The sequence below is a fragment of the Enhydra lutris genome, unplaced genomic scaffold, assembly GCF_002288905.1.
Source record: "Enhydra lutris kenyoni isolate GAN:26980312 unplaced genomic scaffold, ASM228890v2 scaffoldscaffold44, whole genome shotgun sequence".
In the NCBI taxonomy this organism is placed as follows: domain Eukaryota; kingdom Metazoa; phylum Chordata; class Mammalia; order Carnivora; family Mustelidae; genus Enhydra; species Enhydra lutris.
The window spans coordinates 6,793,723-6,818,813 of NW_019154128.1; the positions used below are offsets into that span (position 1 = coordinate 6,793,723).

The window sequence follows — 25,091 nt, forward strand, 5'->3', positions numbered from 1 at the left end:
ATATTTTTATATTTTATTTTTATTATATATGTATTTTTTTTAATAAAGAAAGAATAACCTAGTGGCCTGAATACATTGAAAATCAACTAGACAAAAGGGAGGGACAAGCTGCAATTAGGGCAGAAAGTATGCGTAAGTGCGGAGCGGGGGAGGCCCAGCCCAGTTCAGCTCCAATTGTAAGAGAAGAAATGAGGGGTTGAGGCTTTTGAACAAATGTTCCATTCTAACAGCTCCCAACAGTGGCAGCTGCACTTACAGTAATACTGGCCTATTCAACCAGAACCCAATAAATTTAAATGGCCCAGTAGTTACAGTAGTTTTGCCCATTATGCTGCAGATCATTTTGATTCCTGACAATGCAAGAGGGAGCAGTGGGGGGGGGGACCCACATATCCTGACAGTCTGAATGATGGGGAAGCTGAATAGGCTAGGCGCTGATGGCCGCTGACTATTGGAGCAAACCTCTGGCTGACCCATTAGACTGAGCTGCATGTCCGCATATGGCGCCTCCGGAGTCAGCTATTTGCTTGGAGTACGAATTTTCAACCCTTCCAATCATTTTACATTCAAAGAGTAATTTGTGTGCCTGCTTTATTTTCTGGAGGGGAAAGCAACTCCCTGGGCGGCTGCCTTCTTATCTGGTGATTGGTCTCCTGGTCTGTGAAGCAGATGGATCCTTTATAAGTCAAGTCTCCTCTGGGGTTAGCAGGCTGTGATTCCTTAGGACCCACATTTGGCTCATGCCAGACCTGTTCTTGTTCCAAGTGCGCTCACCCCTCAGCCTTCTTGTTTTCTGCTTTTCTTCAAGAGAGGCTGTTTGTTGCTCCTGTCTATTGTTCAATCCACTGCATTGCTCCCCACCCATAGGACCTCCCTGACACTCTTCATACTGAGCTCACCTTGACCTCTACTGTTCAACACGGGTGGGTGCCCCACGTGCCACCTGGATTCTCCTGATGGGCTGCGAGGTCATTTCCTCTGTGCCCTCCACCACCTGATCCACACCTGTTTCCCTTTCAGCCTCCCTAAAGACCTCTTCCAAATCTCTTCCTCTTCCTTACCTGTCCCAGAGGAATGGAAGCTTCTCAGAGTCCTGTCCTCATTCAGCTTCCCCTCTTCACACCCTGGTATTATTTAACTGAACATTCTTCTATTAGTCTATACATTTCACCATGGTGGTGTTATCCCCCTAGACTCACTATCTGGAAATCTGAGAGTCACTCTTACTGTCTTTCCTCACCGTCCTCTCCCTAAGCCCCTGCCCAGTCCCCATGCCTGCCTTCTGCTAGTTCCTCATCCCTATGATTCTGAAAGCTCTGTGGTTCACTGAAAACAGAAGAGTCTCTAAAGCCAGACCTAAATTCAATCAAGGTTCCACTATAGGTTAGTTGATCTCCTGGAGTTGGTTTCTTCATCTTCAAAATGAGAAAAATAGGACTAACATAGGAGATTCAGGAGATCATGTAAGATACAATATATGAAACAGCTAGCATAGTACCTGGGGCTTATTTTGTGTTTACAGGATGAAATTCTTACGTCCACGTGGATATCCCTTACACATCTCGCACCCACAGTATCTCTTAAATTCAGTTTCCATATCGCTGTTGTTGTTTGCCTTTCAAAAGCCAAGTATGGTCATACTACTCTTCTATTTGTTTCTTTCTTTTTTCCTTTTTAAAAAATGTTTCTTATTTTATTTGAGTTCAGTTAATTATCATATAGTGTACCATTAATTTCAGATGCAGAGTTCAATCATTCATCAATTGCATATAAGACCCAGTGCCCATTACATCACGTGCCCGCCTTAATGCCCATCACCCAGTTACCTTATTCCCCTACCCACCTCCCCTCCTACAATCCTCAGTTTGTTTCTTATGATTAAGAGTCTCTTATATTTGTTTCCTTCTCTGATTTTATCTTATTTTATTTTCCCCTTTCTTCCCCTATGATCCTGTTTTATTTCTTGAATTCCACGTATAAATGAAACCATATGATAATTTCTTCCTCTAATTGACTTATTTTGCTTACTGTGATATCCTTTAGTTATATCCATGTCATTGCAAATGGTAAGATTTCATCCTTTTTGAAGACTGAGTAATATTCCACTGTGTACATACACCACATTTACTTTATCCATCCATCTGCCAATGGATGTCTGGGCTCTTTCCATAGTTTGGTTATTATGGACATTGCTGCTATAAACACTGGGGGTACAGGTGCCCTTTCAGATCACAACATCTGTATTCTTTGTGTAAATACCTAGTGGTGCAATTGCTGAGTCATAGAGTATCTTTATTTTTAACCTTTTGAGGAACCTCCATACTGTTTTCCAGAATGGCTGCACCAGCTTGCATTCCCACCAACATTGTAAGAGGGCTCCCCTTTCTCTGCATCCTTGCCAAATTTGTTATTTCCTGACTTGTTAATTTTAGCCATTCTGACTGGTGTGAGGGGGTATCTCATTGTGGTTTTGATTTGTATTTCTGTGATGCCAAATGATTTTGAACTTTTTTTCAGGTATCTGTTGGCCATTTCTATGTCTTCTTTGGAGAAATGTCTGTTCATGTCTTCTGCCCATTCCTTGGCTTGGGTTATTTGTTTTCTGGTTGCCAAGTTTGATATTGGATATTAGCCCTTTATCAGATAAGACATTTGCAAATATCTTCTTTCATTCTATAGGTTGTCTTTTGGCTTTGTCAACTGTTTCCACTACTCTTCTATTTTACACTACTCTATTTGAAGCTCTTTTGATCTAAATGTTCAATGTCAAATAGAATTTTATAGCATTAATGGCTGTATAGAGTTTCTTAGCACTGTGCCATAGAAGTGTATCTCTGTCTTTCCAACCTCTTGTCTCACCACGTCCCTTTCTCTGACTGTGTCTAAACCATGCTGTGCTCTTTCTTGCCTTACATTTTGAAATATCCTGCTGCTACTTCTGCTGCTTGGCAGGTTTTCCATTCTTCTTTGCCTGGAGAACTCTTCATGTATTTTCAAAATATACTCCCATCACTGTACTATTATAGTTCTATGCATTTGCCTCTGTTATAGCATTTCTTATATGGATCATCATTATCGATTCAGGCTCTTTCTCTTTTCTTTCCCCAAAGACCTTTTCTACTACATTATGAGGACCTGGAATGTATTGAATGTGTCTTACTGCTTAGTGTCTAGAAAATTTGGTGTAAATTTGGCTAAATGGAATAATATTAAATGATTTTTCACTGGGTGAACTATCAGGTTTAGACTTTAAAAATCCATGACCTAGGTTCTAGGTTGGTGGACATTTACATAAATTAAGTTCTATTTTAACACTATGAGGACTGTCCTTTTTACTTCATAAAAAAGAGCCCACTCAAAATGCAAATTTGTGCAGCCACTGTGGAAAACAGTATGGAGGTTCCTTAAAAAGTTAAAAATAAAACTACCTTATAATACAGGAATTATACCACTGAGTATTTAACCCCAAATACAAAAACACTAAATCAAAGGGATACATGTAGCCCTATGTTTAAAGCAGCATTATTTATAATAGCCAAACAATGGAAGTAGCCCAAGTGTCCATCGACTGACGAATGGATAAAAAAGATATGATATATAAAATGGAATATTACTCAGCCATCTAAAAGAAGGAAATCTTGCCATTTGCAACAACATAGATGGAACTAGAGAGTATAATACTAAGTAAAATAAATCAGTCAGAGAAAGACCAATACTACATGAGTTCACTCACATATAGAATTTAAGAAACAAAACAAAGGAAAAAAGAAGACAAACCAAGAAACAGACTCCTAACTATAGAGAACTGATGGTTCCCAGAGAGGACGTGGTGGGGGGAATGGGTAAAACAGGGGATGGGGATTTGTTGTGTTGTTGTGATGAGTACCAGGTATTGCATGGCAGTGTTGAATCACTCACTATATTGTACACCTGAAACTAACATAACACTGCATGTTAACTAACTGGAATTAAAATGTAAAAATAGATTATTCACAGACTCACAAAATAAAAAATAAAATAAAACTTAAAGACCCCACACAAAAGCTCTCAGTTTCTCATTTAGGTGCCACTACCCATCTTGACAGCAGGACTGTTCAAAAGCCAGTTTCTCTTCGCATCACCAACATCAATATGTTGGCAAGCTTAGAAACTTGCCTAGAAAGAAAACTTCTATCGTTTGGTTAACTCAACTACTGTCACCTCCTACATCCATTAAATAGCTGTGTTTAACTCCCAAGCTCTCATCTTCCTTATTCTGAGTGAAACTCTCTTCAGGGCCACATAAAAAAAAATGCTGTAGACTAAAATCCAGGAAGAGAATGTGTTCTGAAATGTGAGATGCGGTGGAGAAGAGAGACTTTGGCATTTGTATAGAATCACATAGAAAGGACCCCTGAAGATCTTTCACTGCAACTCCCCTCCCCAGTGGAGGACCTTCTTCCCCAGGATCCTTGATGACTCACCAAACTTCCTTTGTAGCCTTATGAAGCCAGTAATTTCATGGTTAAGCTTCTCTTTTCATTGGGAAAATTGTCCTTGTTTTAAACTTAGGTCTGACTTCTCTAATTTCAACCTGAAAGTTGCTCTAGATCTCTCTGACACACCAAGCCCAAATCTATGGCCCCTCCACCTGAGAGCTCTCCACTCACAGGCTGGGCATTCCCACAGCTTCCACCTGCCATGATTGCTGGGCCCTTTGTATTCCTGGTCCCGTTCCTCTGGATTCTTTAAGTCTTATGCTCTTTTTTCAATGTAACATTCTGAGGTTCCTCAGGCCACAGATATCCTTCCTAGTCAGTGAAACCCTCTGCCTCCTTACTTGTCTCTCACTTGGTAGTGGCTCCATTGCCCACACACATCTTCAATTCCAGCTTTCAAGTGATCCATCAGCTGCCAAACCAAATACAGGAAAATGACTGCTGGTGAAACGTTAACTCTAAAAGACACACAAGGAAAGCTAATATACTTTGGAAAACAAAGGAGGTTTTAATTTCCTGGAACATGTCCTCTTTTCTATCAGTCTGTTCATGTAACTGAAACTTATAATGCCTTCCATAGTAATTCAACTTAGTTTCATGATTCAGACTCTGCTGATAAGCTCCTTAAGAATGCACATAACTTTTGATGAAAACAGGGTACTTGCGGGCGCCTGGGTGGCTCAGTGGGTTAAGCCGCTGCCTTCGGCTCAGGTCATGATCTCAGGGTCCTGGGATCGAGTCCCGCATCGGGCTCTTTGCTCAGCGGGGAGCCTGCTTCCCTCTCTCCCTCTCTGCCTGCCTCTTTGTCTACTTGTGATCTCTCTCTGTCAAATAAATAAATAAAATCTTTAAAAAAAAAAAAGAAAACAGGGTACTTGCTATTTATTTTGAATAATATTTTTCTAGAACGACTTGGACAATGTCTCATTACTGAGATCACATGAATGTAATTCTAATTGTTACTTACAATTTCAACACAAAAGAAAAATATTGTCAGGATTCAATTTATAGAGTTTCTGAAAATAGAATTCTATAGATATCCTATAATAACAATAACTCATAACAAAATTTACCTATTTGCCTCATTTTTATCTGATTATTTTGTCTCAGTATTACACTTCACAATCCAAGCCAATTATACTAAATTTGCTTCACCCAAATTATTAATAGGAATTTCAGAAAAAAGCATAACCTCTTCAAAATTTATGAATTACTCTTCATAATTTAAACTTGTAATCATTGAAGTTTATGCTGACTTCTAAAATACCTTTGCAAAATAGATTAAAATACTAAATTAATTCTGAAATATTTAATTGATGTACTTTCTACCAGTAATTATAACTCTATTTGAGAAAAAATTAAGAAAGGAGTAAAGTACCCAAGTTCTATTGTCTTAGGTATATTATTTAATTTCTAAAAATACCGAATAGAGGGTATAAAAATAGAAACAAAAATCTTCAATCAGGTTAAAGGTTTCTTATTTTTTTAATACTTTATTTATTTATTTGAGAGAGCAAGAGAGAGAATGAGCAGGGGGGAGGGGCAAAAAGAGAGGGGGAAGCAGACTCCCTGCTGAGCAGGGATCCTGACACAGGGCTCGATCCCAGGACCCTGGGATTGTACCTGAGACAAAGGCAGACACTTCATAGATGGAGTAACCCAGGATCCCCAAAACACTTCTTATTTTTAAAACATTTGCTCCTTATTCCCATCTGTTGAAAATTTTCAAATGGCCTTGAAGATTGTCAGTTTGGGTTTAGATGATTTTGGCCATAAAATTCAGGGCTGATTTTGAAAGACTTCATCAGTCTCTCCAGCATTATGATCATGAACTTATAGGCATAAAATAAACCCCAAAATTATCTGAGACAATCATCCCTGCAGAGCCTGAATCTCCTGTACAGCAACTATGCCAAGTGTTCCCAGTCACTGTTTGTACACACCCATTTTAGCTTTGGGTGTGCTATGGGAGAAACCATTGCCAGAATGGTCCTCCTTAGCTGATATGAAGTCTCTTTCCCTCTGTCTTCCATGTATTCCTTCCCATTTTTGTGCTCTGGAGCCATACAAAATGGCATCCATCTAATACTGCATTGAACTTAAACAGATAGAAACCATGCTCAACTACATCTTTGTCAGAACTGAATGTTTTCACTGAAAACTGTACTAGGCTATATCTGCAGAAGGAGTAGAAAGTCTTTATCCTTCCCTAATGAGAAGATCAGAAAGAGCAGAAGGGCCCATGTTCCATTGGAACGATGATTTCAGAAGCAAGTAGGGCAATTATGAGCATTAGTTACTGTGATGGTTTTTTGAGGTGTCCTCTAAGCAAGGCTAGTCCCAGGTACTATTAATACTAATCTATATGTTGCTGTGAAGGTATTTAGTAGATATGATTAAAGCCCATAATCAGTTGTCTTGAAGTGAGGGAGATTATCCCAGATAATCTGGGTGGGCCTAATCTGATTAGTTAAAAGGCTTGAAGAGTAGGACTGAAGCTTCCCTGATGAAGAAGAAAACTCCAGTTGTGCACTGTGCAGCTATGGCCCATGCCTGAGGGTTCTGGTCTACCCATCCTGAGGGGCTGTCTTGCAGATTCTGGGCTTGCCTAGTCAGCCCACACAGTAGGTAAGCCAATTCCTTCCAATGACATTCTTAATATATATCTCTTACTGGTTCTGCTTCCCTGTTGAATCCTGACAGAAACACTTCCAGCTTGGACCAAAAAGCAAGGTGAATAGATAAAATGAAAGCAAAGGTTGGGACCCCAAAGTTCTATAGGCAAGAAACAGGCTGATCAAAGGAATGAGCTGAAAACACAGGCCATCTTTCATGAAACAGGAAGGATGACTCAGAGGGTGGAGTTGAGAATCCAGAGGGTGGAACCCATATTGGAATTCTGATTGGAGGGAACAGAGGCAGTTCCCAGGCCTTGAAACCAGGTAATTTTCCCAGTCATTAGAAATGACTCCATTTGTTTCCTTCCATTCCCCCCTTTTTGAAAGGGAATATCTATAACCATTATCTTATGACTGCCCTACCAGTGTATTTTGGGATCAGATGATTGTCTCTTGAATTCCACAGGTTCAGCTTTGGAGAAGAGCTGTGCCTGAGGATGGATAATACCCAGAGGGTCAATCATCCCTGATTTAGATGACTGAGATGATGAGATTTGGGACTTTGGGGCTGATAAAATTTAGGTGAGATCTTAGTCTTGCGGTTGACACTATAATGGATTGAGAATTTGGGGACCTCAGGATAGAGTTAATGTATTTTGCCTGTGGAATAGATATGAATCTTTGAAGGGCCAAGGGCAGACTGATAGACAGAATAATGGTTCCTGCAGATGTCTATATTCTAATCCCCAGAACCTGTGAATATGTTAGTTTATATGCAAAAGAAAATTAAGATAGTAGTTGGACTTAGGGTTGCCAACTTTAAGATAGAGAGAATATCCTAAATTAACCACATGGGCCCAACATAATCATAAAGGTCTTTAATGTGGAAGAGGAAGGCAGAAAATTCAGGATCAGAGTGATACAACATGAGAAAGACCTGAGTGGCCATTGCTAGCTTTGAAGATGAGAGGGGTCCATGTGCCAAGGAATGCTGGAAGATTCTAGAAGCTGCAAGAGGCAAGAAAACAGATTTTTCCCTAGAAACTCCAGAAAGAAATGCAGCCCAGCAACATCTTGATTTTAGCCCAGTGAGACCCATTTTGAACTTCTGACCTCCAGAAGTTAATATAAGATAATATATAATATAATATAAGATAATATAAGATACTATAAGATAATAACTATGGTTTTTTAAGCTACTAAATTTGTGGCAATTTCCTACAGCAACAATCAGAAACTAGTACAGTCACTCTTAATCTAGCTGGCAAGGAAAGAAGCTACATTTAGTAATGTGTATGCAACATCTCATCAAAGCTCTAGATTACTCCTGTCAGTGACAAGTGGAGAACATCCTTTTAAGTTATTAATTATGACAGAGATAACTTACACGAATATGAAGCTCTTCATTGATGGATTCTTTTTTATTGGTCTTTCTAACATCCAGGTACCTGACCAGTGGGCCAATTGTGATTCCCTAGACCACAAATGACAAAATAAAGAGTTCTGTTGTAGTGAAGATTGTCATATAGAGAGCAAAACTATTAGCAAAACTGTTAGAGCTTCCAATTTTCATATCTTTGTTTTGTACTAGCTTTGATTGGATAAATGCTCTAATATTTAGTTCTTATTTAAGTCTTTCAAATTCTGCAATGAAAATAGATATTACTTTGGGACTCCTGTGTGTCTCAGTCCTTAAGTGTCTGCCTTTGCCTCAGGCCATGATCCCAGTGTCCTGGGATCAAGCCCCATGTCAGTTCCCTGCTCAGTGGGAAGCCTGCTTCTCCCTCTCCCACTCCCCCTCCTTGTGTTCCCTCTATTGCTGTCTCTCTCTGCCAAACAAACAAATAAATAAATAATTCTTTAAAAGAAAAAAAAAAAGCATAGCTTTAATCACATTTCTCTTAAAAAAAAGCATTACTTTTTTTAAGATTTTATTTATTTATTTGACAGGCAGAGATCACAAGTAGGCAGAGAGGTAGGCAGAGAGAGAAGGGAGGAAGCAGGCTCCCCGCTGAGCAGAGAGCCTGATGCGGGGCTCCATCCCAGGACCCTGGGATCATGACCTGAGCCGAAGGCAGAGGCTTTAACCCACTGAGCCTCCCGGGTGCCCCTAAAAAAAAGGCATTACTTTAAGGCAGGAGTTTAGTGTCATCCCTTAAAATAACCTCTCATTAGTTTGCTGAGAAAAAACTCTGGCTAAAATAAAAACTTGAGCTATCCAGTACTAATGGAAATCTTGTTTTCAGTAAAACACATTAGAGTAACTATCATTCACCTGTTACCCAGGAATATTTTGACTGATATATCTTATTGATTAAAAAGCAACATATTTTAGAGGTTAAAGGATGAACACAAACATGATCTAGAAGTATTTGGGAATTTAGTTGGAGTACTGAGCATATGTTGAAAAATTAGACAAAGCATCCCTTTTTTTGGTACTATATGTATTTAATACATTATCTTGAAAGACTTTACTTATTTCAGATATGAAAAAAATCTACTAACCTGAATAAATACAGTAAAATATATAACTACTAGAGTAGCAGTGACAAACATTTTCTTCCTAGGAAAAAGAGACAGAGGAAGCAAAAATGCAAGTGAAAAACTTCCAGCTCCTCGGACACCACTGTAGAAAATTATGCACTGGTCCTTGATGGAGAAGGGGAAAGTCCGAAACTGGTTACTGACATAGAAGAGAGCAAATACACCTAGAAAGGGGGAAATACGTATTAGAGCAGAGGGTCATGAATGGGTAGATACCCAGTGCTAGCATACCCAAATCGTGTGCACGTGCCCGCAAAACAATGCAACCTAATTTCATCACATCCATGCTTGTCCACCCAAACAGAACATCCTACAAAACTTCATTTCTTGAGTAGTTGTGAACAGTAGTATACTTCACGTTGTTAGCTTCCTAGCTTGTGCGCATGTGTGTGTGTTTAAAGTCATAAAATCTTGATACTTTTTGATATGACGTGACATATATATTCTAATCTATACTCAAAATTTTTGCTCTGCCTTTCAAAACTAGCTAAAGCAAGGATATTACTTGGGGGATAGAAACATTTTTGTCATCTCATGTTCTCAATGAGTAACCAAAGGAGGCATATAATTTTAACATAAGAGGACTCTCTTAGTGATTGTGGTCTCTGCTGGGTAAGCAAAACTTTTGTGGTTGGTTTGGTTCTTCTTGAGGTTCAATGCAAACAAGAAAGTTGGCAAGGGCTCAAAGGGGGGGGGTAGTTCTTACCATCAGTAAGTGGAAAATGGAGGGTGACAGAGCTTGTTTAAAAACACAGAGGTGTTTTCTACCTCACTGATTTTTCCATCTCTGAGTGGCCGGCATAACCTAGCTTACCACCAATGTGCTGCTTCCTGGTGGGAAAGGTCCTTCACTAAAGCTCTGACTAAGGAGCTTTTACTGCAGAATAAAACTCTCAATATCCACGTGTGACTTCTAATCACACAGACCTCACAGCAAGCAACCCTTGATGACAGGAACATGGATGATGTGAGAGATGGTAAAATCTAAAATTTTTCATTTTGTTTTATGTGTCCTGGCTCCTCCACATACTAGTATGTGACCTTGGCTAAGGTTCTAATCTTTTCATGTAGTCCGTCTCTCTGGAGGAGGTAATGGTAGTATTTACCTCAGAAAGTAGATGGAAGGCTTACATAAATTAAATATCCATATATAACAGAAAGTAGGGACTTTGCGTTATAAGCCTTCATGGCTACTATTAGCCACAAGAAGTCAGGCTGGGGATGAGAAGAGGCTGGGAGAGAGAACTGGATTCTGTCAGCTGATTCTGTCCCTCACTGTGACGTGACCCAGTCAGCCATTCTCTCAGCTAGAATATGAGGGAATTGGATTGGATTGTCACCAAGGACCAGCAATATTGAGGTATCCAAAATATTAATCCTTTCTTAGATGGTTTATACTCCTGTTGGCTGGGCTGAAGTTCAGTAATATTACTTCTCTTGACATTAGAGAGGGAAGGGAATCCAGAAAATTTGTTCATGCCTCCCATTTTGTGGTTGAGGAAGACGATTTTGAATATAGCTAGTTATTAGCCATGCTGAGATTTGATTTGAAATTATACATTTGTATTGTTAAATAACAGTTTCCTTAATTCTTTTCACCCCAAGAAACTGAACAGGCATACATATTCAAAGTTGGTTTTTTGAATATTTTAATATGTTTGAATTCTTGTTATTCTTTCCTAGATTTAAAACCCACCTTAAATTAATTTAGAATTGCATGTTCAAGGTAAGTTCTTGAGTCATTTGCCCTAATTTCTCTTTAACTGTAATTAGCTTGGAAATATTGATAAAGTCAATCAAGCAAATGTTTCAAATCCTGGTCAAAATCATTTAAAAATAAAACTGCTTCTAATCAAAGGGCAGCACTTATAATGTCATTCGGTACTTAATGTTCTCGCTAGCCCCAGAAACATAATGTACAAGATAAATAAGCAGCCATTAGTCAAGAGATCTCATGTTTTTAAGCTAGGCACATTTTATACGGGTGAAGTCAGTTACATTATAGAATTGCCTTTACGAATTAGTAATAAGAGATTTTAAAAATAAAGATTCAGGGTGCCTGGGTGGCTCAGTTGGTTAAGTGACTGCCTTCAGCCCAGGTCATGATCCTGGAGTCCTGGGATCGAGTCCCGCATCAGGCTCCCAACTCCATGAGGAGTCTGCTTCTCCCTCTCACCTTCTCCTCGCTCATGCTCTCTCTCACTGTCATTCTCTCTCAAATAAATAAATAAAATCTTTAAAAAAAGATACTAAAAAAATAAATAAAATAAAGATTCACTTCCTGGTCCTTGGTTTTCTGTACGTCAAACTCAACCCTCAACTAAAATCACCTGTGGGTTTTAGGGGACTGTTTTCTGGCAGCACCTGCCTTACATAGAATACACGTAGTGAGATCTCACTTTTCTTGTAATAAAAGTGTAAATGCTCACAGTGTATAACCTATATCTTATTTAAGGTGTAAGAGGGTAAAAACTGAGAAGGAAATGAAGAACAAGGGATAAATTTATTGAGTTATATTTAAATGTGTAGACGTGAAAGTTCTCTCTTCAAATAAAAAAGAGAAACAAACTCCTTGCCCCAGCCTTGCTTCAGTGCACAACCTTCTTAGCCTCTAATTGCTCTGAACTGAGTGAGGGAGCACACAGACAACATTCCTGGTCCCTACAAGGTGCCTCTACTCCCCTAACCTGTAAAACCAGTTAGCGTCACCTCACTACTTAGGCTGTTACACTGCAGAAAGGGAAAAGAAAATTTGTAAAAAGCAAGCAGGCAGGAGCCTCTGTGGGTCCTGCTGTCTCTTACTAATGGCTCTCCAGATCTGGCAGAAGACCAGGGTGAAACAGATAAAGGCCCAGTTCCACTCATGGTTCTTCCCAATGGTGGACACGCCCATGAAGATGAAGATCAGGGTCTCGCTGACGCTGCTCAGCATCTTCATGAAATACTTGATAGTGGTGTAGGATGTCTGGGACACATTTTCCTCTACATACTTCTTCATTGTTACTGCGCAGGCTGTGATTCTGCAGAAAGAAGACAGTCTCAGGAGAAGCCTGAGATTTCCCCCTCCCTGAAAAACTCCCTCCTGGTGATGTCATAGATACACACAACTTGTTTTTATCCAGAGAAAACATCGTCTCCATTGCCCTTTCCCTTTCCCCACAGGTTTTCTTTATTTCCTTTCTCCCTCCCCAAAGAGTTTGCTCAAATTAGTGTGTTAGAGAAGGTGGGCATGGCATGGATTTCTCACAAGAAAATGCCATCAGGGTCTCCTGGGTGGCTCAGTGGGTTAAGACTCTGCCTTCAGCTCAGATCATGATCTCAGGGTCCTGGGAACTAAGGGTCCCACATCAGGCTCTCTGCTCAGTGGGGAGCCTGCTTCCCCCTCTTTCTCTGCCTGCCTCTCTGCCTGTTTGTGATTTCTCTCTCTGTCAAAAAAATAAATAAAATCTTAAAAAAAAAAGAAAGAAAATGGTATCAACCACTTGTGTATTGGGTGCACAAACCCAAAGCAGAAGTGTTTCTGGAAGGAATAATGAAGCAAGGCTCTCATTTCCCCCACCTGAGCAATGTTTCTTACAACAATTTAATGAGAAATTTTTTATTTAAAATGTTTTTACTCTAGGGTCACTAGTAAGTCAGTGGGGAGGATGGTGGTGGGTGGTCACCTGAGGGCAGGGGAAGAGAAAAAAAATCTTTGCCTTGTCTAAGTAATTTATACCACTTTTAAGGTGGGACAATAATGAGTATCTAGATTTTGTACTATTATATTTAATTAAAATAGGTATTTCTATGGAATAAAATTAAATATTTCTGCCTGAGTAGCTGGGTATGAGGATAATGCCATAGAAAAAAAACAACATGACCAGATATAGCAAGCCAAATTAAGAAACCTCATTCCAAGACCTATGGAAGGATAAATATTTACAAATAGTTTCATTAGGAAAAATAAATCTGGACTTCTGGTCTTATCCCTTCTACCTAGTCTCATTCCAGTCTGGTGTGATGTGATTTAAGGGAAATAGCAGAAGGCAGAGCTCAGGAATGACAGTCCTTCATGGTATGCTACCCTTTACCTTCAAAATAACAAAATTTTCAAGGGGGAAAAAAAAAGCTATTGAAATGAGACTTTAAGCTTGAACTTCTAGTTCTTCTCTGCATCAGAGCTTTTGAGTCTTTCAAATTGACCTCGTAATTGCTCTGCTCTGCTAAGGTCATTCAGGAGAAGAGCAAATACAAAGGCTTGGGGGAAAGAACATTTGTTTGGCAAAGGCCCCGAATCAGATTTTACGGAAGTTTAAAAAACCTAAATCCAGCAACACCTTTGCAGATTAGTGTCAAAAGTTCTGCCTTCTGCAAATGCTAGTCCACACCGTGCGGTCCTGCATTCTCTTTTATTGCTGTAAGAGTCGGTCCTTGGTTTGTACTCACGCCAGGATGCCGGAGAGGTAGAGTGTTTCCGCAGCTAAGTAAGACAGGTAGCTGAACATGAAGACGATGAGTGGTTCGATGGCAGAGATATTCTGAGTGAAACGCGTGATAAATGCAGAAATAAACCCAAAAATGATGCCGAAAAACACTCCTCCAACCCCCACAATAATGAATCGGGCACATCCAGCCAAAATGTCAACAGGTTCTATGTCTTCAAATTTATGCATCTTTGTGAAGGCAATTAATATATTGTATAAGACCTAGACAAAAAGAAAATGAAAGAAACATGAATTAGAAATGAGAATTACTTGACACACAGATTCTTAACTTCGTATCCAGTTGAGTAATACATAAGTGAATTACAGGACCATAAATATTAATATTTCTTACACCCAACTTTAAAATCATTCTACATAATAATTTACTCTTATTCATTACAGTGGGTAAAAGTCTAATACAGCTGTCAGTCACTAAGCACCTACTCTGTGCCAGTCTCTTTGCGAAGCTCTCTGTTTCAGTTATCAACTAATTTAATTTCCTCCCAGCTCCAAATGCACCTTTCAATACCGGCTCTATAATAAACAACGGAATTCCCTCAGCAGAATTTTTCTCCTTCAAGGGAGCCGCATGTTACAGCTCTCTCAGCAGAGGGCGCTGAAGGGACATTGCTGGGAGAAGGGGTTTTCCAGCAACTTCCGGTGGGAGGGGCAAGAGTCAGTCAGGTGATTGGGAGGACTTCCTCTAGGTCCTTGGACCTCCTGACGTGAAAAAAAGAAGCCCTGGCATAACCCTCATGCAGCATGTCTGTCGTCAGGGGCCTGGGCAGCCCACTGTGTGGAAACCTTCTCTACCCTGTCCACACAGCCTTCTCAGAAGGCCCTGTGCCCCCTCCTAAGCCCAGCCTCCCACTGCACACCGGGTGCCACCAACTACTGATGCCCTCTCCCTGCCTGCCTCCCTGAGGGTGGCCTGCTCTTTGCCCAGCAGCTCGAGGCCAGCTTCTCTCCTGCCCAGTGGTCCATCCACACCTCCAGGGAGATGGGAATCCCTTTCTAGTTTTTGCTTTGGTAAACCTGGTACCCTATTCTAAGGGTACCTGGAAGAGTTCTCCTAGTTTACAGCTAGTCCTTTGTTATAGCTAATCATTTCAATATTAAAACTTCTCTGTTTAACCTACTGTGTAGTTTCTCTCTCTCAATTGGACCCGACCTACTATTCTTTGCATATATGTCATCTCACTGAATCCTTCAAACCACTGGAGCCCACCTGATACACACTTCCAATTTTCCTGCTATTTCTCTACTCAGTTCAACGTGTCTAAGAAATTAGAGTGGGGGGCACCTGGGTGACGTGGTTAAGCATCCAACTCTTGATTTCGGTTCAGGTCATGATCTCGGGGTCCTGGGATGGAGCCACACTCATCAGGGAGTCTGCTTGTCCCTCTACTTCTGCTCCTTCTCCCACTTGCACTCTCGTTCTCCCTCTCACTCTCAAATAAATAAATAAAATCTAAATGAATGAATGAATGAATTACAGTAATCTAGGAATCGCTGCTTCATGTGCTTGGCAGCCCAGAATTTAGACTGAACTTCTGAAAAGTGGTAGCTGCCACACCGTTAATGAGACACACAAATAAAGTGAGATCTCTGAGGAAATTGAAGACCTTTGAGAAGATCAGGCCCTGAACAGCCCTGATAAACCACAAATATACATATTGGCCTTTCTTTGCCTATACTAGGAAAAATGGGGGGGGAAAATCAGAGCAGGAGCAGAAGCTAACACTCAAGGAAATAAGGTCAATGATTATCTGCTGTACGTGGAACCACAGGAGTGGACAGACCCTCCAGTATGGTTAGGTCTCTATCCCATTCATTACCCTGGCTCTCACTCTGCTCTCACCTTACTTCTGGAATGATCCCCCACTCTGTGACCTGCAGGACTTGCCCAGGCCTGAGCCTCCTGTGTGACTCTGACTTCTCCATCCCCAATTTGTCTTTCCTTACTGAGACACTCCCTGTCACCTCTGTTCTTCAGGGTGCCCTGACAGCATTTGGATACTGGCCTTGGCTTCACCCATGGGTCTTACCAGAACTACTGGCAGCTTTGTATACACACTGACCCTTTGGCCATGGTCTTTCATCTGCCATTCCTTCTCCAGCCCTTATCCCAGTCCTGCCCTTTCCAGATCTGCTCTGTGAAGGGCCTCTGCTGATACCCCATGACATCACCTTTGATTAAAATTTGTTTTTCTGGGCGCCTGGGTAGCTCAGTGGGTTAAAGCCTCTGACTTCAGCTCAGGTCATAATCTCAGAGTCCTGGGATCGAGCCCCACATCGGGCTCTCTGCTCAAGCAGGGAGACTGCTTCCTCCTCTCTCTCTCTGTCTGCCTCTCTGCCTACTTGTGATCTCTGTCTGTCAAATAAATAAATAAAAATCTTTAAAAAAATTTGTTTTTCTGGGGCGCCTGGGTGGCTCAGTGGGTTAAGCCGCTGCCTTCGGCTCAGGTCGTGATCTTGGGGTCCTGGGATCAAGTCCCACATCGGGCTCTCTGCTTGGCAGGAAGCCTGCTTCCCTCTCTCTCTCTCTGCCTGCCTCTCCGTCTACTTGTGATCTCTCTCTGTCAAATAAATAAATAACATTTAGAAAAAAATTTGTTTTTCTGACAGAGATGGTCAATGAAGAAGCCTAGGCTGGCTTCTTGTTAGGTTCAAAAATCATAAACCATCAAGGTACATTTAAAGCAAAGCCCCACTTCATCTCATTTGCATTTATTTTCTAAGGAGTGCCTCATTTGTTTGAGTGAGGTTGTTCTCCAGTAGCAGAAATAGCACAGGCAGCTGGTCTGTGGCAATGTGTGTCTCTGTTCATGGGTGCCCTAGAGTTACTGTATAGACTGTTAACACACTTTGTTATCCATTTCTGTGTGGAGAGCAAAAATTTTATCCAGGGATGCCTGCATGGTGGTTAAGCATCTGCCTTCGGCTCAGGTCATGATCCCAGGGTCCTGGGATCAAACCCTGCATTGGGCTTCCTGCTCAGCAGGGAACCTGCTTCTCCCTCTGCCTGCTGCTCCCCCTGCTTGTGCCCTCTCTTTCACTCTCTCATTCTCTAACAAATAAATAAAATCTTTTTTTAAAAAAGGAAAGAAAATACATTTTTCAAAAAAAAAATCTTATCCAGGGTATATGTCAATTATAGCTCAATAAAGCTAGAATGAGAAAGAAAAAAAGTTAGGCAATATGGGATTTGCAACAGGTTTTAAATTTCGATTGGCCTATCTGAAAATGTTTTCAGCAGAATTGTTTAAAAGTGTGTGGCATGTAGACAGAACTCCCCAGAGTCCAGTTGTTAACATGTTAATTTTTTTATACTTACTACTACTACTTTTATAAAAGTACTACTACTACTTTTATACTTACTTACTACTACTTTTATACTTAAGTCTATTTCTGGAGATGGGAGGTAAGGGGCTGGGGCAGGATGGGTTCTTAGGCCCATATCATGTCCTTCCCTGGGAGTCTATGGAAAACACAGTACTTTGTACTACATCTCTGAAGGATGAATTGGTGTTCTTTTTTCTTAAGAAGAATTTAAATATTCCATTCTTTCAAGTCTTACATATTTAGCTAGTTACTATTACAAATATAGGCACTCCACAGAACATACACAACTTGCTTATACTGCAACCAACACTTAAATACTGTTCTCCGTGCTGGCCGCCATTCCACGGCCTTCCCACACCCACCAGGGTGCACCTAATCTGGCCAAATGTAGAGCACTTCTTTCTTACAGTGATACTTCAGGTCTTTCTCCCTGCCGCCCTTTCTTGGAAATCTATTCTCTTCTTTCTTAATCTGGTTTGGATCCTTGCATGTCAAATTGGGAAACATTTTCATTGGGAAAATGTTCTTGTACTGTCTCTACTTTTCTCTACAGAACCTCTGGACTTGAGTTTCCTTTCTGAATCACAGACTTGTATATCACCTTCTTTAAGATAGGGTTTGGGGGCACCTGGTGGCTCAGTCAGTTAAGCATCCAACTCTTGATTTGGGCTCAGGTCATGATCTCAGGGTCACAAGATCCAGCCCAAGTCAGGCTCCACACCCAGCCTGGTGCCCTCTCTCTCTTGCTCCCTCTACCCCTCCCTCTCATTGTACACATGTACTCTCTCTCAAAAAAGAAAGAAAGAAAGAAAGAAAGAAAGAAAGAAAGAAAGAAAGAAAGAAAGAGAAAAAAAGAAAAAAGATATTAGGGTTTTGCTACAAGATATTGCAAGAGTAGTGACTTTTCACATTTAGTCTTCGTACACTAACTTACAAAGAAGTAAATTAATAGAATAAATTCAATTCCAAAGAAAACAATAAATGGGGAAAAAACCCAGGAATGTTTCTGTTTTCCTGGGAATTTGTTAGTTAAAAGCTGAAAGTCATTTGTTGTGTTTGGGTTTCCCTAATAATGGGTCTTAAACTATGATGCTACCTCCACGTATAAGGGATTCTCATGCATTCACAATATGCCATTTTATAGCCTCCAATTTTGTTCCATCTAATTTTCCCTTAAAGATCCTTTTGGACCTTTTTTTGACTCTTTTATATTGCCATGATGTTTCGGAAATGACAATGTGTTGTGTGGTTTCCTGTTCCTGCATGGCCCTTGCAGCTGTGAGCACTTACCTTTAAATGGAAACTTCCATCCCTACATCCTCTAGCTTTGGGAAAGACAATACCTTTAGTAAAGAGAATTTTAAGGAAAAAAAAAAGTCTTATCCAGAACAGAATGGCTTTTGTCTTTGGAATATGAGTTGGCGGAAAGGTCGGTCCTCAACGTCACTCAGTTGTCACCACTCTTCATGTAGGATTATGTATCACTAATGGACTTTGCTGAATGGGGAGGGGAGATATGAGGAGGGTGTCCAGTGCACCTCCCCTCCTCAGTGCAGCTTTGTCACATTGCCCTCTGTATGAGTTTCCCAGAGCAGCTGTAATAGCACACCCTAAACTTGGACGGAAATTTGATTCTCTCTCACTGTCCTGGAGGCTAGAAGTCCAAAATCAAGGTGCTGAGAGGACCACACTCCATTGAAGTTTCTAGGAAAGGATAGTTCTTTGCTTCTTCTTCATTTCTGGTGGTTATTGGCAGGCCTTGGTGTTCCTTGACTTGTGGACATATGACTGTGGTCTCTGCCACTGTCCACATATGGACTTCTCTGTGTGTCCCCTCCTCTGTGTCTTCACATTGCCTTCTTACAAGGATACTAGTCCTTGGACTAGAACCCACCTTGCTCCAGTGTGAGTTCATCTTAACTAATTGTATCTGCAAAGAACTATTTCCAAATAAGATCACATCTCATGTGATCTTGTTCTGGGTGGACATGAGTTCTTTTTTGGGGGAGGGGGGCACTATTCAATCCAGTACAGCTTCTATAACCAAAATGACCTTACAATGAATTGACTTGTATTACAGACTAGCAGATTTTCATTGTCAATCTCTTGGGCTACAACTTGATCTTGAATTTCAAAAAGTCCTGATCTGTGGCTTTCCTCCAAATGGCTCCATTTTATTTCTTTAGGGAGCCTAGGACACATGTTTTCAGTGTCTGGATTAGTTCCTGCTTTTTAATGTGATTAGTAGCCAGTAGCCAACAAGCTTAGTTAGATAGAGGGATATGGACAGAAGATTGTAAACAGGCTCCCTTCCTCCCCTAAAGAAATGTTTCTAGACATCTGGGAAAAGGAGAAGAAGCTGGGGAAGGTGTATAAGAAGAAGAAAAAGGGGTTCATGGCTGGTTTGGTCAGTTAAACAGCCAACTCTTGATTTCAACTCAGGTCATGATCTCAGGGTCCTGGGATCGAGCCCTGAAGCAAGCTCCCCGCTCAGTGGGGGATCTTCTCCCTCTCCCTCTGACACCTTCCCTCCACCACCCACTCGTTCCCTCTCTCTTGCTTAAAAAAAAATAAACCTTTAAAGAAGCAGCAGCAGCAGCAAAAACTTAGTGCAAATTGGCTCAAGCAAAGACACACATACTCTTACATTATGAGCTCTGTACACTGGTGCAATTAGGAAAGGGATTGCCTTAAATAGAGAGAGGGAGAGACTTGCTGAAATTTCACACCAGATTTGCTTAAGAATACTCATGCTGACACACAGAAATTTTAAAAGGACAAAGTAAAATCGCCATATTGTCTCCCAGTTCCTCCCAGAGAAAGCCACTTTAAATATTATATATAGACACTGTATATGCATATATATTTATAAATACATATGTAAATCTCATGTAAACACACACACACACACACACACACACACACACATATGTCCTTTCTAATCCTGCTTCTCTGTCCATCATCTGTCATCTACCTCTCCCTCCATGGCAGTCAGGAGCCCTCAGGTCTCCAACTGCAGGGAATGCAACTGAGCAGCCAGGGACTACACTTGATTCCTACTGCTGTCCTCAGCCAAGGACCTGGTGTGGCAGGGCCCTAAGACAGGCCCAATCTTGGAAGGTGCAGGAACCTCTGATGGATGTTCTTAGCCTGAAGACTCCCACTGGGCTTGATAAGCCCTCTCAGAAATGCAGTCAGACAGTCCCCTCCAGTTTCCCTTCAGCCCCCTTTCGCTCAGCTGGGGTCACTCTGCATGGTGGTCTGAGCTCCCCATTTCTCTAAGCTCCCTCCCCATCTTCTTTCATAGGAATTTCCCCTATACATCTCTTGTGCATCTAAATGCCCTTTGAATGTCTGGCACATGGCTGACCTGGACAATATCTCTCCATCTGTACCCAGCATATTTTACAAAGCTGTTCTAATATTGGTCTCTTTGGTTTAAGCAAAGTGAGGCCAGATTTTGAGAAAAATCTTGGCTGAGTGTTTGAAAGGAAACTGTGATGTTAGGTTTCAAAATGGACACAACAGAAGCTTAGTGGTTGTATCCCAGCTCAATGAGTTTATTCGGTCCCATTGTACCTTCCGCCTGACCTTAGAACAACCCACATACAGACCACCTCTGCAGATGTGCTCATATTCCAAGGAGTGAAGCCAAGATGAGGGGCCAGACATTCCACAAGTCCCCCCAAAAAGGCATATTTGAATGAGTATTAGTGGGACCTAGGAATTTATTTGACTCTCAAATCTAGAGGAAACATAGGGGATATGATTAAGACTCAAAGATTTGCATGTTGTTGCCACAAACGAAAACTCCTCTGCATGGCCCTCCGGGTTCTAAGGAGCTACTCAGTCTGTTCCCAGGGTCTGGGAAAGTCAGTTGGGCCAGCCCTGTCCCTGGACACCGGTATACACTGCCAGAAAGATGCATGCTAGTTTGAGAAGCTAAAGTAGCACATATAATTTAAGAAGACTACACTTACAGATGCAGTCTCTATGACTACATGAAAAACAATTCTTATCTTTCCAAATTATATGGCTCTGGATGTCATTAGAGTTGTAAAAGATTTTCTTTGGATTCATTTCAATCACAATCATGTGGATCTTTTTCACATATTGGAGGGGAAATCTCAGCCAATGCTAAATCTCAAACATGTCCATGGCATTCATGGAAACAAGATTAGATTTATCCTCTTCACTCGAGATGGAGATGCAGTAATGTGATATAAGAGAAAAATCTGTATTTATTGTCTTTGTTTCCAATACCTTGCACAGAGTTCCTAAAAACCTTGCCATTTTCTGAGTGAGAAGAGCATTCTTTGTTATTCATAACGGACCATTTTTGACCACACCTGAGTTTCTGCTAATGAGGTTACTCTTGTCCGGGTTCCAGAGAGCTTCTGGAGGTGGGCTGGTTGCCAGAGGAACCAACCAAGTGATTAGAAGGTTGTAACTTTCATCCCCACTCCATGATCTGCAGGTGGAGGAGAGGGGCTAGAGATTGAGTTCAATCACCAATGCCCAATGATTTAATCGATTATGCCTATGTAATGGAACCTCCAGAAAAATCTGAAACTACCAGAGTCAGAAAGCCTCCAGGTTGATGCCAGGATGATGGCACGCCTGGAGAGGACATGGAATATCAACCCTTCCTTCTATACCTTGCTTTATGCCTCTTTTTCATTTGGCTCTTCCTGATTTGCATCCATTATAACTAACTGGCAACCAAGGTAAAGTGCTTTCCCAAGTTCTGTGAGCTATTCTAGCAAATTACCAAACCTGAGGAGAGGGTTTTGGAACCCCCAATTTCACAGCCAATTTCAGTATGAGTGGCCCAGACTTGCAATGGATGTCTGAAGTGGGGGTCATTTAATGGGACTGAGTCCTTCATCTGTGGGATGTGTGTTAATTCAGAATTAATGTCAGAATTGAATTAAACTGTAGAACACCAAGTCTGGAGAGTTGGAGAACTGGCTGGTATAGGAAAACACAGCCACACATTTGATGTGTCACAAACAGTGTAACACACAACAGTTCAGAGAGGGGGGCTCAGGGAATGGTCCTGTTATGTTCCCTTGAAGAAGTTCATGAAACCTCCCAAGATCATAATAACATCAACCCTTTAAGAGAAACCACTGAGGAGGCACCTGGGTGGCTCAGTCATTAAGCGTCTGCCTTTGGCTCAGGTCATGATCCCAGGGTCCTGGGATCGAGCCCCACATAGGGCTCCCTGGTCTGTGGGAAGCCTGCTTCTCCCTCTCCCTCTTCCACTCCCCCTGCTTGTGTTCCCCGTCTCGCTATGTATCTCTCTGTCAAAAAAATGAAAAAGAGAGAGAGAGAGAGAGAGAGAGAGAAACCACTGAGGGGCACCTGGGTGGCTCAGTTGGTTAAGTATCTGCCTTCAGCTCTGGTTATGCTCCCAAGGTCCTGGGATTAAGCCTCGCATCCGGCTCCCTCCACAGTGGGAAGACTGCTTCTCCCTCTTCCTCTGCCTCTCCCCCTGCTTATGATCGCTCATTCTCTCTTTCTCTCTCTCTCTCAAATAAATAAATAAAATCTAAAACAAAAAAAACAACCAACCAGAAACCACTGCAAAAGTCGGCAAAACCCTTTCAATACACAAACCTTCCTGACATCACACCATTCAGTGGCTCCTAGTAAGGGTGACTGCTATGACATTGAATCTAAGGAAGGGGTAGCCTCGTGCGGCTTTCAGCATGAGACTTCCCATTCAAGAACAGAGTACACAGACTCTTGAGAAAACTGTCCATAGACATAACTGTCAGGAATATCCTCTCCCTACTTATGATCTATAGCAACTCTATTTTCTGAGAAGTACAGGGAGACTTGACTAGGTATAGACAAATAAATACCATGAGATCAATTAAGAGATGATAAAGAGGCACAAAGAAGTAAGGATTATGAGTAGGAGTAGTGGAAAAGATAATTGAGTAGATTACGTTGACTCTACTTGGAATGAAACTGGAAAGAGCTATACAAAGGAGCAGATTCTAAGCAACTGACGCATGGTGCGTCCATGGTGGTCCCGGAGGGGTGGGGGTCGGGGAGGCAGCGCTCTGGAGGGATCATGTGATACTTATTAGCACGGTTTAGCCCATGGTTCTTTTCCTTCAAGGCACCTGGTAGGACTCCACTTTCAGCTCCACCATGTGACTAAGCCTGGCCACGTTTTGATTTTGAATGAGTTTCGAGGAGTGATATATATCATTTATGAGATGGGACACTTGCTTGCTGAGATGAGTTTCCATAACTCTTTTGCCCTGTGGCGCAGTTCCCAGCAGTGCCCAGCAATGTTCAATATGGTGCCTGCTCTATAAGCCCAGGGTCCCGAGTAACCACGATGAATGGAGCATCTGGCTGGCCCATGAGAAACCAGTAGTGTAAACAAGAAATAAGAGGTTTAGAAGGATGTTTATTACCACAGCATAATCTGGACCTTCCTGACAATCAGAAGATTATGAACTCTTGCTTCTGTGAAAGCCAAACACAAATGGAAACCAGACTGGAAAATTTCCTGAGCAGACAAAACCAGTTTAGTCAGCAACACTTAATTTACTTTATTTTGTGAGACAAGCCAGGCTAGCACCACCTAGGTCTCTCTTTGCATACATCTCCGAAAATCATTAGCAAAACTTAAAAGATTTTATTTGTTTGTTTTAGAGAGAGAGAGTAAGTGAGCAAGGGGAGGGTCCGAGGGAGTGAAAGAATCTCAAGCAGATAGGAGAGAGACAGACAGACAGACAGACAGAGAGAAAGAGAATCTCAAGCAGACTTCCTGCTGAACGTGGAGCCTGATGCGGGGCTTGAACTCAGGACCCTGAGATCATGACCTGAACCAAAACCAGGAGTCAGACACTCAACCTACTGAGCCACCCAGGCACCCTCTAGCAAACCTTAAATAATTCCCTAAAATTGATATGAAGTGACCACTAACCAATTCCCTTTCATTTAAGAAAATTCTAATATTGTAACCAATCACTATAAAGAACAGTCTCTGCCCTCACACTAGATAAGCTTCTTGCTCACAACATATCCTCATTCCATGTTTTGGTTTGAGTGTTCCTGGTTTGCAGACGTCTTTTTGGGTCTATACACAATAAACTTATACTAATGACTACTTCAGTGATTCATTGATTTTACTTTTCTGTTTGTTTTTTTCCTGAACTTTAGGTACTTCTGAAATCCCTAAAACCAGCTTGGTCCCAGGTACAGCTTTTATCAGGCCTGGTAGTAAAGCATTTCCTGAAGGGCTCCTGACGGGTCTTCTCTGAGCTGAATTGTGTCCCCCTCAAATTTATGTGAAGTCTTAATGTCCAGTACTACAGAATGTGAGTGAATAAGAGATAGGGTCTATTGAGAGGTAATTAAGTTAAAATGAGGTCATAAGGGAGGGGTCCTAATCCAGTAAGACTGGTGTCCTTATAAGAAAAGGAAGGGGTACCAAGAAGGCACACACAGGAAAGGCCACATGAAGTCACAGCCAGAAGGCAGTCAGCTGCCATCCTGGAGGAGAGGTCTCACCAGAAACCAACCCTACCAGCACCTTGGTGTTGGACTTTTCCTGAAGTCTGAGAAAATACATTTCTCTGGTGTAAGCCCCCCAGTCTGTGCTATTTATTATG

At 41.4% G+C, this 25,091-nt stretch overlaps 1 protein-coding gene across 1 annotated transcript in view; it reads right to left on the reverse strand.

Annotated features, from left to right (window-relative positions):
• Positions 1 to 25,091, reverse strand: part of LOC111155939 (solute carrier family 9 member A4) — a 63,920-nt gene that overhangs the window by 19,779 nt on the left and 19,050 nt on the right. The window contains exons 3-7 of the mRNA XM_022516423.1: positions 14,069 to 14,328; positions 12,443 to 12,660; positions 9,602 to 9,804; positions 8,484 to 8,570; positions 4,820 to 4,890 (exon numbers count right to left, since the gene is read on the reverse strand). Coding sequence (XP_022372131.1) covers positions 4,820 to 4,890; positions 8,484 to 8,570; positions 9,602 to 9,804; positions 12,443 to 12,660; positions 14,069 to 14,328 — 839 coding nt within the window. The remainder of the gene's footprint in view (positions 1 to 4,819; positions 4,891 to 8,483; positions 8,571 to 9,601; positions 9,805 to 12,442; positions 12,661 to 14,068; positions 14,329 to 25,091) is intronic.